Source organism: Hippoglossus hippoglossus, chromosome 5 (genome assembly GCF_009819705.1).
Source record: "Hippoglossus hippoglossus isolate fHipHip1 chromosome 5, fHipHip1.pri, whole genome shotgun sequence".
NCBI lineage: Eukaryota > Metazoa > Chordata > Actinopteri > Pleuronectiformes > Pleuronectidae > Hippoglossus > Hippoglossus hippoglossus.
In genome coordinates, this window is record NC_047155.1 from 6,604,741 (window position 1) to 6,617,178 (window position 12,438).

The 12,438-nt window shown below is 43.2% G+C and overlaps 1 protein-coding gene across 8 annotated transcripts in view; it reads right to left on the reverse strand.

Annotated features, from left to right (window-relative positions):
- Positions 1-3,167, reverse strand: part of anks1ab (ankyrin repeat and sterile alpha motif domain containing 1Ab) — a 46,010-nt gene extending 42,843 nt beyond the window's left edge. For 4 of the 8 annotated variants that reach the window (XR_004613792.1, XR_004613791.1, XM_034584776.1 and 1 more), the window contains exon 1: positions 2,647-3,166. Coding sequence is in view for 5 of the 8 variants with exons in the window: in XM_034584776.1 (XP_034440667.1) it covers positions 2,647-2,931 (285 nt within the window). In the remaining 3 variants the exon portion in view is untranslated. Of the gene's footprint in view, positions 1-2,646 lie in introns of all 8 variants that reach the window. The other 4 variants (XR_004613790.1, XM_034584771.1, XM_034584777.1 and 1 more) reach the window with 2 other exon arrangements.
- Between the last annotated feature and the right edge of the window lie 9,271 nt (positions 3,168-12,438).

The window sequence follows — 12,438 nt, forward strand, 5'->3', positions numbered from 1 at the left end:
TATTGAAAAATGTCCTAATGTTCCACCAACATTTTGAGTAATCCTGCTAACAAATAAACAAATGAATAGATGCGGATGAAAACATAACCTCCTTTGTGCAGATAAAAGCCCAGTCTCTCTCTTTGTCTCAGTGAAATTACAAAAAGAAAACTAAGTGCTTTTCTCTACAACAGAAACCAAACAATGATCAGCAGTTACATAAGCTTCCACAAATACCACAATTTAAAATATATATACTGTGATGTTCAAAGGTTAAACTTCAACTCATAACTTCCCTTTTCTCATATTTGAATGTCATTGTATGTTGGCTTTCTGTGTGTGTGTGTGTCTGTGTGTGTGTATGTGTGCATGCAACAACACAATCGTGTTTGTACGTGACTTAAAGCCAGCCTCCCCCTGAGCCTCCCTCTGTCTCTTTAATGTTGATGCTGTTGGCTGATCATCTCATGCGATATATACACACAGGCCGGAGTTGGGTTTTGGCTCCTGCCCGGACACACCCCCATCTCCCCAACCCAAACAAATCCCTTGAAATCTGCAAGAGAAACAGACACTCGGGAGCAGCTGCAAAACAGGATGCCCTTGAGAACAGGACACTCCACCCAAAATGGCCTGAAAAAACATTCGTGTCAGAGGGCGGGGGGGGGGGGGGGGGGGGCAGAGAGCAGGGGCTGTCCAGCGAGGGATGACAAAAGGGGAGGGCGCATTACAGCCAAGTTAAAGTTCAAGAAGTTTGTTTATAACTGAGTGACACCAACAGAGCCTGATGTAATGATCAAAAAGGTAAATTACAAATACAGTATGTCCGTCAAGACCATGGCTGCTCCTCGACATGATAAACATTTCCACTTACGACAGGTGCCCAGACACCTGTCGTAAGTGGAAATGATGAAGTAAAAATCCCCAAACTATCCACTTGTACCAGCTCCTCAGACATTAATACTTGCTGCTGGTTTCCCTGTCCTCTATCTATTGATAATGATCATTGGTTGCCGCCCTACTTCTATGATGTCAGGTTTTCTGTTCTAAGTACTTGGCACAGAAATAAATGGAAGCAATTGGTTAAAACAAACTAAACAACTAATGAGTTCAATGTTAACAAGGACCACAGGATGGTAAACCCCTTTTAGTTGATATTCTTCTTCCTCTAAATTTCTAACTTTTAAATTCCCTTAAAACTTAAATTCACAGTGAGAATCAACTTGGACAAATTCAACCAGTCAGTAAAGTCCTTTAGAAAAGTGCTAAAAGCCATTGTCATGATTTTACATAAAGTGCTGAGGTCATGAGTCCAGATTCCTCCGGATAAAACCACACAGAACAGCCGCCAACCAACTTCAGTAAGAGTTTCTTAGAATTAAACTTTTCAAATATATTTTCTGTTCATATTTTGGGATATTTAGGCTAAACTTTTAAATAAAATTGAATAACAAGCATGTATGTCCAATATTATTACAAATCTCCTCTGGATGTCGATTAACCACTGGTATTCCCAGATTAAGCTATGGCCCTGGAAATAAAAGGTTGTGGTAATATTGAATCAAATCACAGTTAAAAAAATGAGACTATAATAAGATAATAGATACGATAACAGATGTATGTCGTAAGCTGTAAGGAGTGAGAGCCATCACATAAAAATGCATTAATTCAAATGCATAAATTCAGAGTGAGACGTTGCTTAAAAGTAGGAATTCCACAAAGAAACAAAGCAGAACCAATGGGACTTTCATTGCCTATTTCCAGCCATGACGTCATGATATCACAATTATTGCATAACGCCTGTAAGTCTGATCCTATAACTGTTACAATTGTGATAGGGATTAAGCTTTGAGCGGGAAGTTTCCAAAATGTTCCAGTGTGCACACTGGAAAAGATGCATAATTCTGTCTCTGAGCTGTATGCAGCTATTTCAGCCATTGTCCCCACAGGTTGCAACTGTTTAATTGCTTTTGGAAGTTGTGGTAAGAAATGATTATTCAATTCAAGGGGTCTCTGCAGCGCTTCGGGGTGTGTGCTGCATTGATGCTCCAAAGTGCTCAAAAAATCACAAGTTATGGCTTTTGGGGATAAAGGGGGGGGTGGACATTTCTCACAGTGTGGCTGTGAGAGTAGATGGCGCAAGACGGAGCAAAGGAGCCAGAGGAGTGCAGGAGGAGACAGTGGAAGCGTGGGTCGGCCCCTGAGACATGTACTGAGTGGATGTGGAATGACAGCACAAGCCCAATTAGTCTTGGATGCCAGGGCTGCTACAGGGAGGTCGGTGCAAGTGATCAAGCCATTCATGCATTCAAGCACTCGCCCGCAGGCAGTCTCCGCCGACAGCCTGGGTAAAGTTACTCTATCCCTGCTTCTGCTGGACTCCTGATCGCTCTCATGCTGCTACCTCCCCTCTTCCTTGCTTCCTTCCTTCCTTCCTTCCCTCTCCCCCTTCCCCTGAAATGTGTTGCCTCACCCACTCCCTTTTTTTTTTTTCTTATTTCACGCTAATCCTCAGTTGCTCTCTTCTTTTCCCACACATTCACATGCACTAGCGCACTCTCTCTTAAGGACTTGAAAACCCCGTCCATGCCTCCACAGCAAAAGCACCACTCCCTCCGCCCCCTACACCCTCCCACTTGTTTCCCATCCCCGGAGTGTGAGTATTACCTCATCCCACTCGGAGGCAAAGGAAGGCATGCGCTCCATGGACGGCCGCCCTGAGCTGCAATTAGACACCGACCCACTGCGGCCAGCCAGACCTCCATCCTCTTCGCCGAGCGGTGACGCCAACAAGTCAGAGTCTGACTTGGACAAGCTTCGAATCAGCCCCAGGTCTGCAGGTCTGACTTTGACCGACACGGCTGATGCAGGCTCACTTCTTGAGTCCTTGTTGTCAGCCTTTGGATTTTGGATCAACTTGGCAGGATTAGCATCCGGCGTGCTCTGTGCCATAGTTTGTGGAGCTGCCAAGTGCAGCTTGGGGGTCTTCAGTATCCTGCAGCACTCTGATTTGTTTAGTTAAGTCCAAAGATTGATTCAGGGTCTTTGTTGAGCTTTGAAACTTCTGCTGGAAGAAAGCCAATCAATGGTGGAGCTGAAAAACACAGAATGATAAAAATATAAGTTCTGTAGGCTGAGGGAATTCGCCTTTAATCCAAGTGACTCAAACTCATGCTCTTGTTTGCAGGGAAAGGGAGCATATACTAAGTGAGAGACTTGTTGTGCGGTCATCAAGGTCCACCCACTAGTCGTATCCTGTTGCCCTCCTCTTAGTGACTGGCTGTCCCAAAGAGTCCTTTATCCTCTGGCGTGTGACTTTTCTCTTTTGACTCTCCTACACTTACTTTTGTCCTTAGTTCAGCATGGAACTCCTGAATGAGAATATCCCCAGTGGAATCTAAAAATAAGACGCCAGGATTAAATGAAGTAAGAAGCACGGATCCATGAGCATCTACATGAGATAAACCGCTCAGAAACACGCAAGTGCATGACATCTGTAGTACTTTAAGATAAAGCCTTATGTCTGACTCAATCAAGTGAAATCAACAAAATCTCCCAACAAAATCATCAAAAACTCGTCGCTGCCTCCTCTTACCTGCAGACTTATTCAGTCCCCGGTTCTTTCCTGGCTCCGTGTGCTTGTGTCCATCCTGTTCTGAGGTTGTTTCCAGACTCTTTGGGCGGGTCAGCTCTATCCCATAGTGAGGATCAGGGGACGGGAGGATCCCAAAGCCTGGCCTTATTCCGACTGACAGCTGGGGTAATCAGGTTACTGAAGCACTGGGTGGCTGCTCCATTTTCGAGGCAGGAGAGACGGGATTCCTCCTTTTTGCCGTCTGAGGGTGTGTTCGTGCAGGAGACCGGGGTTACTGAGTTGAGCTTTGTTTTGTTGTTGCAGGGCAGACATGGTGGCAATAGCACTTCAAGTGTTAGTTGAGCCGGCGTTCTATCAACTCTGTCTTGAGATCTGAAATTATCCTGACCCCAACTTTATCAATGGCCTGGAGCATTTAGTTGACGTCCCTCTTGGATGCGTCATCCATTTTCCTTCTGAGAATCCTGCCTGAGCAGAAGATTCATCTCTAATAGACTCTCATGCAGATATTTTATCGTCACAAATCCAGTCAAGGCTAAAGTGGTGACACTTCACGGTGGCGAAACATTGCTTGTGATGCCAAAATCATCAGAGTACATTGATTTTCTCCACTTTTCCGAGATATATTTGAATGATATAATTTGCCAAACCATCAGTGCTATAACGTGTTTGTACTGAGCTCTCTGACTTGGGTTGTATAAGAGATATATGAACCTCTTGGGATCTGCAGAGGTTTGAGAAAAATGAAGATGGGAAGTGTTGATGATATGGGAGGAATGTAGAAAAGATCTCAAACCCTTTATGCTATTCATGGCTCTTCTCAAAGGGGTCGGGTGCTGACAAAAGGGTCTCTTGTGAGACATCCTTAGTATTCACAGGCAACCGTGGCCCTGCACAGCGCGTCTCCGTGCCCTCAATCAGCCGAGCTCCCTGCATGCTCACCTCTTCCCTATGGGAAGCGCTGGTATGTGCATGACAGAAAAGATAACATCCCTTCGCTCGCCAAGGAGGGCTCACACAGGAACTGCTTGGCTGGCAACGACAAAAGCCACAACTAATTAAGCGTGTACGATTGCACATCCAGTGATCGCTGTGACTGTGATGGGGATGAAGCAGTTTAAAGATATCCACAGCTTCTGTGCCATTTTAAACTACAGAGGCTGTGCATTTCAACATGTTTCAAGATAATGATGTCTTCACGGCATATTAGAGCGACTAAAATAAAACATGCATCCCCTCCTTCAGCTGGCTGGCTGCTGAGCCCCGGGCGAGAGACAGTAGTGACTCATGAACACTCGTCTCTAACAAAGACATGCACACTGTGCAAGTCACAGGGAGGCTGCGCGCACAGGGCTGCAGTGTTTTCATGCACAGTGTATTCACATCCATACAAATGTGTATGAGTTGTGTGCTTGCTAAATTGTTTGTGCTTCCTAACATGCCTTTTCAGGATTCTTGTGTGTGTTTGTGACACTCTTTACTCTACGTGTCCCCAGGTCCACAATTGACATTTTTAATAACACTGCGCAACTTCTAACACCACTTCTCTTACAGCTCAATCCAATTAATCATTATCCTTCTCCGCAATTTGGTGCCCTGCAGTTCCCACCTGATGAGCCGGCATTATGCAAGAATGAGACCACTGGGTAAAGATCTAATAAAGTTAATCAACCAAGGGAAATTACCTTGAGATAGGTTTTCTGGCTTCAACCTGATCTGAAAATTACCACAAAACTCCTGGAGTCGACAGACTGGAATGGCTCATATCGTTCATGCTCTGAGATCCCATCGCACTGTGTTGGGCTGGTTCTCCTTCGAGTCTGAGAGGACATTAACCCCGACAAGACTGCTCTCGTGCTAACCTTTGAGGTCATCTGTTCCCAGAGGCAGCGGCGATGCCAATCATCCAATGTATCAATTTCAGAGCCCTGAAATGTGGGAATTCATAATGTTCATCAATGCACAAGCGGAAAAAATCCCAGAAATAATAATGCAGAAGATGCTTTTTACGTTATTTTACGGATTTTTACGTTTAACTCGAAACAAATTCAGTATCCAGACAGTAAAAGTTATATTATTTCTATCAGGTTGGAAGCTATTGATCACAGGTGTCTCTTTGAACATTGCTTCATTCTATAAGAAAGTTGAGAAGAAAGTTAAAGGGGTTGAAATAAGTCACTTCAGCAGAGACAACAGCAGAACTGCCTGCTGTTAGCTAAGGATGCTCAAAGATGCGACTCCTGTGAAAGCTTCCCAACAGACACGGACGGAGCCGACCTCTCTGCAGGGAAACGCGAGGGCGAGTGTGCACGGCTGAGTGAAGCTGTAGCGCTGGATATCCATCAGTGTTAGAGAGGGGGAGAGGAAAAGTGACAGTGGAGGGTTGGTGGTTGGTAATCTCACTGGGGGTTGCACCAAATTAGCTCTTACCAATATCTGTAGGTTATTGGAAATTTGACATGAGGTCATGACTGGTGCAGAAGGGTATGATGGTATTTTTTAGCCAGGCCAGCATCATTTCTGTCAGTCTGCGGTTTCCAGTGAAATGTCTTGCCAACCACTGCACAAAAAAGTATCTTGGCACATATTTATGTTCCCCCCCTGAGGATGACTTGTAACTTTTGCGATCCTCTATCTAGCGCCATCATGAGGTGAAGCGTTTTCATTTGGTTGATGGAAACTACTTTGCAAAACCACTGGCTTTCCCATCGGCCTCAGCTGAACTTCTTTCAGACATGCACTGAAGTCCAGTTGCTCCAGTCAGGAACGTTTCCTTGTAGCCAAATTCACCCTGATATTAATGAATAAGTGTTATTCCCCCTTTTTGTGTGTAACGGAGCTGATCATCAAGTATTTAGGTCCCTTTCGTTCTGTGTCTAGAGGTCAAGTGAGTTTTGCTTTTGTTTCATAGTTTCTGAGTTTATTTGTGATCCTTTGACCTTTTGTCTTTATTTTCCAAATCCATCTGTATTTCCTCAAACATTTCAGCTCAGTCCCTCCCACTTGTCTAGTTGTAATTCTCCCATGGAGGGAAAGGATAGAACTATTAATTGAAAAAAAACGGCCATGGCAGCTTTGTTGAGCAGTATCTTTATCACAAAAGACAGTTTTCTAAAACGAGGAGGCTTTAGCAGGGGGGCACCTCAACCTCTAACTGCAGGAGCAGTCACACATCGACTGAAGAGGAGCGAGGAACCTTCAATGTGAAGGTTTGTGGATAAACAGGCTGTGATCTGAATCTGAGGGCTTGAAAAAATGGTGATAGTCTGTAGATGCCTTCCAACAAGATGCTTTGTATATTTGACACGTGTTAAAATGTAAAAAAGGGAGCAGTGGGACACTCTAGTATTGTTGCTGTTAAATCTTGGTTATTGGAGGCGTATATTCCATCCTTTTCAAAAGAAAATCTTTTTTGTGTTTTTGCGGCCTTGTCTGATAAGGGAAAGCTCATTCTTTTCTATCACGCTGGCGGCATCGTGCTCCACAACAACTGCTGCCGGCCACATAAGGATGAAGATAAATTCACCAGATAAAATCAGCATGCTGGAAAGATCCGAATCAAAAGTGCAGCGTGGAAACTGAACTGTGGTTCCTTCGGGGTTTTTTTATGTAAGATGAGAAATGATGGCATGTGTAGATGCAGTTTGTGTATTTCGCATGTTTGTTTATGTGTGCACATGTAGTGTATGTGTGCATGCGGGGGGGTAACTGTTTGTGTTGGAGCCGGAGCTTCCTGTGTTGGGTTGAAGCTCTCTGTGGTGCTTTCAGTGAAAACAATGGCACAGCTCCATGTTTCTGTTTTTCCCATTGTGTGGTGGACGGATTTAACACATTCCTTTTTCTTTCTTTTTTTTTACTGCAGTTGGCCCAGAATTGCAAAAATGTCAAGTTCAATGTAATAACACCAACCCACCAACACATGAAATGAAAGGTGCATGAAGGAGGAATACATTTAAATTCAGAGGACAAAGGGAATAAGTGAGCTGAAGATGCAGAGGAGAGCAGGTAGCGCAAGGACGAGGAGGCAGGGCAATCAATCCACAGATAATGCTGATGGTTCACAGACGGGTCACTTTCGGCGTAGCACCTCCATAATAGCTGCCCTTGACAAGCGCCATATCCAGAGAGTCCTGGAGATCTCTGTCTTAATGATAGCAATGATGTTGGCGGCCATGAATCAATCAGACATGCTCAATATATTCAGCCGAGAGTCGGGAACTTTACTCCCGGAGGTGGTGGCGGAAGACAATCCACTTTCATGATGTGATGGTTTAAATGGCACTTCTGAAGGACAACAGTTAAAGGAAAATCCAGCGTTTGCACAGATTCCAGGTATAAAATACGTCATGTAACTCTCCCTGTTGCAAAAACCCTGCCCACCGTCCGTTATGTGCCAACGTTTACTGCCTTCTTCTTTAGTCACTTAGCCAAAGGCTTTTAGCCTTTTTAACTTTTAGACCTCAAAGAATTTTAGAGACTGTAAGAATCTTTTCCCTTTTTAAAAATACATTTTGCCCATGACTCTATATCGGGGACATTCTTAGAAGCAATTTGACTTGTTGCTGGAGTAAAAGGAAAGACAGCACTCTGGTGTTCTGTCCGAGCCCGACTGCTTTACGACTACATCAGATTTAAAAGGTGACATCAGAGGAGATTTTTGTTCTGGCCTGGATTCACCTGATCGCTCTGGTTTTTTATCTCCGTGAAGGGGATTCATTGGTTGATTTGTTTGTTTTTCAGTAGGATTACGCTAAAACTACTGATCAGATTTCCACAAAACTTTATGGAAGGATGGGAAATGGCGGATCCAGGATTTTCTTTTCACTTTAACATTGCAAGATTTTTTTGGGACATTTTCACAGATTTTTCTGGGAATAATTCATGGATTTTAATGAAAAAAAGAATCAGGCGCATTTAGAGGGCTGATATCTATGAGTGCGTGAAATTTGGTGTAGCTTGATTGGATTTATGGGAACTGTTGGACCTTTGGGGGCGGTGGTTAGCACTGTTGCCTCACATCTAGAAGGTTCCCAGTCAGAATCCCAGTTCAGCTCTTTCTGTGTGGAGTTTGCATGTTTTCCTCGTGTCTCCATGGATTTGCTCTGCCTAATCTGGCTTCCTCCCACATGCAGATTGGGGTTTTGTCGATTTGGAGATTTGGTCTAAATTGACTGTAGCTGGGAATGGTAGTTTGTTTCTGTATGTTGGCTCCAATCAGAGCCAAGGTTGTTGGGCCTTGGTTGAAGTGTTCTTATGTTTTGCGCAAATGAAATATGTTGTTTCTTTATCTTGTAAAGTTCAGTGAGTAATAACTGTGACTCTGGAAATGAAGAAATTCTCAGAGAAGCATGACTTCAACAATGTTACCCCTCTAATGTCAATAAAAAGTCAATGATTTCTCAGAAAATTAATAAAGAGTCCATGGGAATGTTTGGGGTTTTGTTTTAATCACTTGAAGAGTTCGATAGCAGAAAGCTGACTAACTAAAATATGTGACAAAATAAGAAGGAGGCAGAGAAAGTACAAAAGCAAACAGGAGTAAGCAGTCAGTGTGTGAGCTGATAAAGACGTGCAGGTTCTGCTCATTTCTAACAAGAGCTGAGTCCTTGTATTAAACACCATCACATGCAAGAATGAGATGGAAACAGATGATGGGTTTTTCAATTCCACGTTGGGCACTTATTGACTGGCAGAAGAGAATAACAGAGATTTCTGTGGAGGAGATAAGCAGAGAGGCAGGTGATTGCAAAGTTTTTCTCGGGAGAAACAATTTGGGATCGAGTTGAAGCTGCTTCGCATACGCACGGAAAAGTTGGGATTTGCGTAACCTCTCTGTTTTTTTGCGTGCAATCTTTCACGATCATTACAGATAAAACTGCAAATTGTCAACCTTCATTCTGGATTCATCAGGTTCTGAAAAGAGTTGGACTGAACAGTGTTGAGATTGGGAATGAAGGAAAGAGAAAGCACGAGGTGTGAGGCTCCATCTTTCTTTGAAAACGTGTCTTATTCTGTTGAATCTCATGCACATGGTAATGACGCTCCGGAAAAGGTGCAGTGTCAGCGTCCAGACTCACAAATGAAGAAGAAGAAATTAGCATGTTCACATGGGCTATAATGAGATTTTCTCGGTTGGCACCTCTGAGGTCCGGTGCCCCAGGCAATCACCTGCTTAGCCCACCCTGTTGCAACGCCCCTGCGTATTGGCAAAGTTGTGCTGAAAAAAGATACCAAACATTGGCACAGTAAACATTTTTAATGTGGTGTATAAAAGCCAAATCAAAATCACTAAAAACAGACTCCTAAAGGATTTACACAACAGCGACGAGGCTTCATGACAACAGAAAAATATACAGTATCAACAGTACGGAGGGAAATTAACCCTTCTCAGGTATAAGTGTACAATATAAATACTCAGTGTGGGTGTGAGAATGACGAATACGAGTAAAGTAACAGACACGGGGGTGTGTGTGTGTGTGTAAAAAGTCACCGCACGCCTCTGGTGCATGTGCGGTCGTGTAGCAGTGGTGAGTGTTTAGTGCGTGGTGGGAGTCAGTGATGCAGAAGCTCTGCTGCAGGACACAGAAAGTTCAGTCCATGTGGAGCAGTTTCCTTTACTGTGCTGCTCGGCTAATTTTGTTAGCTGAAGCAGGAATTTATAGGGTTTCATAGGCCTCATAATGACTCATGCTAGATTTAAAAGAGTGTTTCTAGCTTTAGTGGCTCGGCAGTTGTGAAAGAGTCGTCTTTAATTTACTGAAACAACGCGTTAACCTTCAAGGAGAAAGGAGGAACTGTGTGTAGCAGAAGACAAAACTGGGTCAGGGCATAATAATCCAGTGCAGATTAGTAAAGACAAACTAGGAAGGTTCAGGTAAAACAGGAAAGACAGTGCATCAGTTACAGGACAGGCAGGAATCTGCAACCACTATGATATGCATGTGTGGATAAGAACCATATGTTTGAGGTGGTGAGGACCCTGATAAAAAATTCAAGTCTGAGTCCTTTACTTTGAGGTGAGGTTACATGAAACATTTATGGAGTCAAGTTATTCCAAATTTAGACTTGGAGAGAATTGGGGGGGAAAAAAGAAAAAGAGAGGATATACAGAGAACACGAGAGGAGAACATCACTTTCTGTTCCCACTTAGATTGCATAACATTCAGATCATTCTTCAAAGTAAAATATTTTTAGATGGATTTTAATTTATTTTATTTCAGCGATATTCATGCTCAATGTCACATGAAATCATTGGTTATTTGTGGCCACGTATGACGACACTTCTATTTACGACTATTACAATAATAAGGATAATGGATGATGTTAGGGTAATGAGGCCGTTATTGATTTTATTTCCCTCGTTCTTTCATGATGGTGTTTGATTAAAACACTTTAAGCTTCATTTCTTGTATGAAAGTATTTCTGAATTATGATTATTATTATTAAACAGATTGTCACCGATTTTCTTGTTCATATTTGAATGATTCATTAAAAAACAATAAACAATATCGACTGGACAAAACAATTTGAAACAATCGCCCCTCGCTGGTCTTGAGCTCTGGATTAACGATCTTCACCTGCGGATGGATTTTGTCCAGTTGTGCTGGAATTGCAGAAGCTCGAATTTGCATTTTCATTCATTCCCTTATCTTCACAGTTGAGCCACAGAAACCTGCAGAGGAGGACGCTGGGATGTGGAAGAAGAACCAGGACGACGGCTGCTGCCTCTGAAGTCAAGAATGTCCTGGAAACCTACAGGTGTTTTAAGGAACTTAAACTCAAATATTATTTTGGTGTAAATCCTCAACACTTGTTTTAAAACATGACAGAATTCAATTTCTCACTTTTAGTTAAATTACTTTTTTGAATATTGACCAGTTGCAGGTAGAATTTCTCTTTATTCTGTCCTTTAGTAAATGTAAGACCTTCCTACAATACTGCCACAAACTGAATATTAGTAAAAATACAGTATAAAAGTAGTTTTAAAATCCATGAAAGTTTAATGTAACACAACAAGCCTTAAATCTTATTTCACACCAACAGTTATAACCGACCGTGCCAGTAAATAGTTGTGTAAATTCTTTGCCCGTCCTTTTGACTTTATGAAACTCGGCTGTGAAATGCAAAACACTTTGGATGCAAATGCTGACAGATGAATATTTAACACGGTTATTTATAAAACATGGCACTGCACAACGCGGCAGAGGAGCAGGTGAAGGAGAATCACTGTCAGTGTCCGCAGAGCGTACAGCTGGCCGGTGGCAGGCCGCCACGGGGCCGGCTAAAGACGATTTGTACTTAAGTAGGACGGCTAACAATGTTATGCGCGCTCGAAACGTTCACCCAGTGGCAGCGAGTGACGAACCCTTTACAGTCACATTTAGACCTTCAGCTGACGGCGTGACGCACAGGCCGTTTGTCGTGATTGAACCTTTGCACCGCAGCGTAGTAAAGCTAACTACTCATCATCTCAGCATTGTGCCGGCAGTAAATCAATCCTGGGGGGAGTAGGAATAATAACTCCCATCTCTCTTCCTGGCTGCATAAAAGGCCCAACTAATCAAATTAGCCTTGATTAAACCAGATTAGATGCCATTTGTTTGCTAACTGGGCAAGAGTCCTGCATCTCAGTGGAACAGAATAATTCATTTGTGCTGTAGAGTAAAGACCTCGAGGTGAGACAGTCATAGACTTTAAGTCAAACTAAATACTTTTATAAATGTGAAGATAAGTCTTTCCACGTCTCCAGATGTGTTTAGTGCGAGATTCACTGTAAGCTCTGCTCCGTTTCCTTGGATACGGTGGTGTGCGACATCTGTATCAGCCTGCAGGCCCATGGGAGCCCCTGCTGGCCAACACCACCG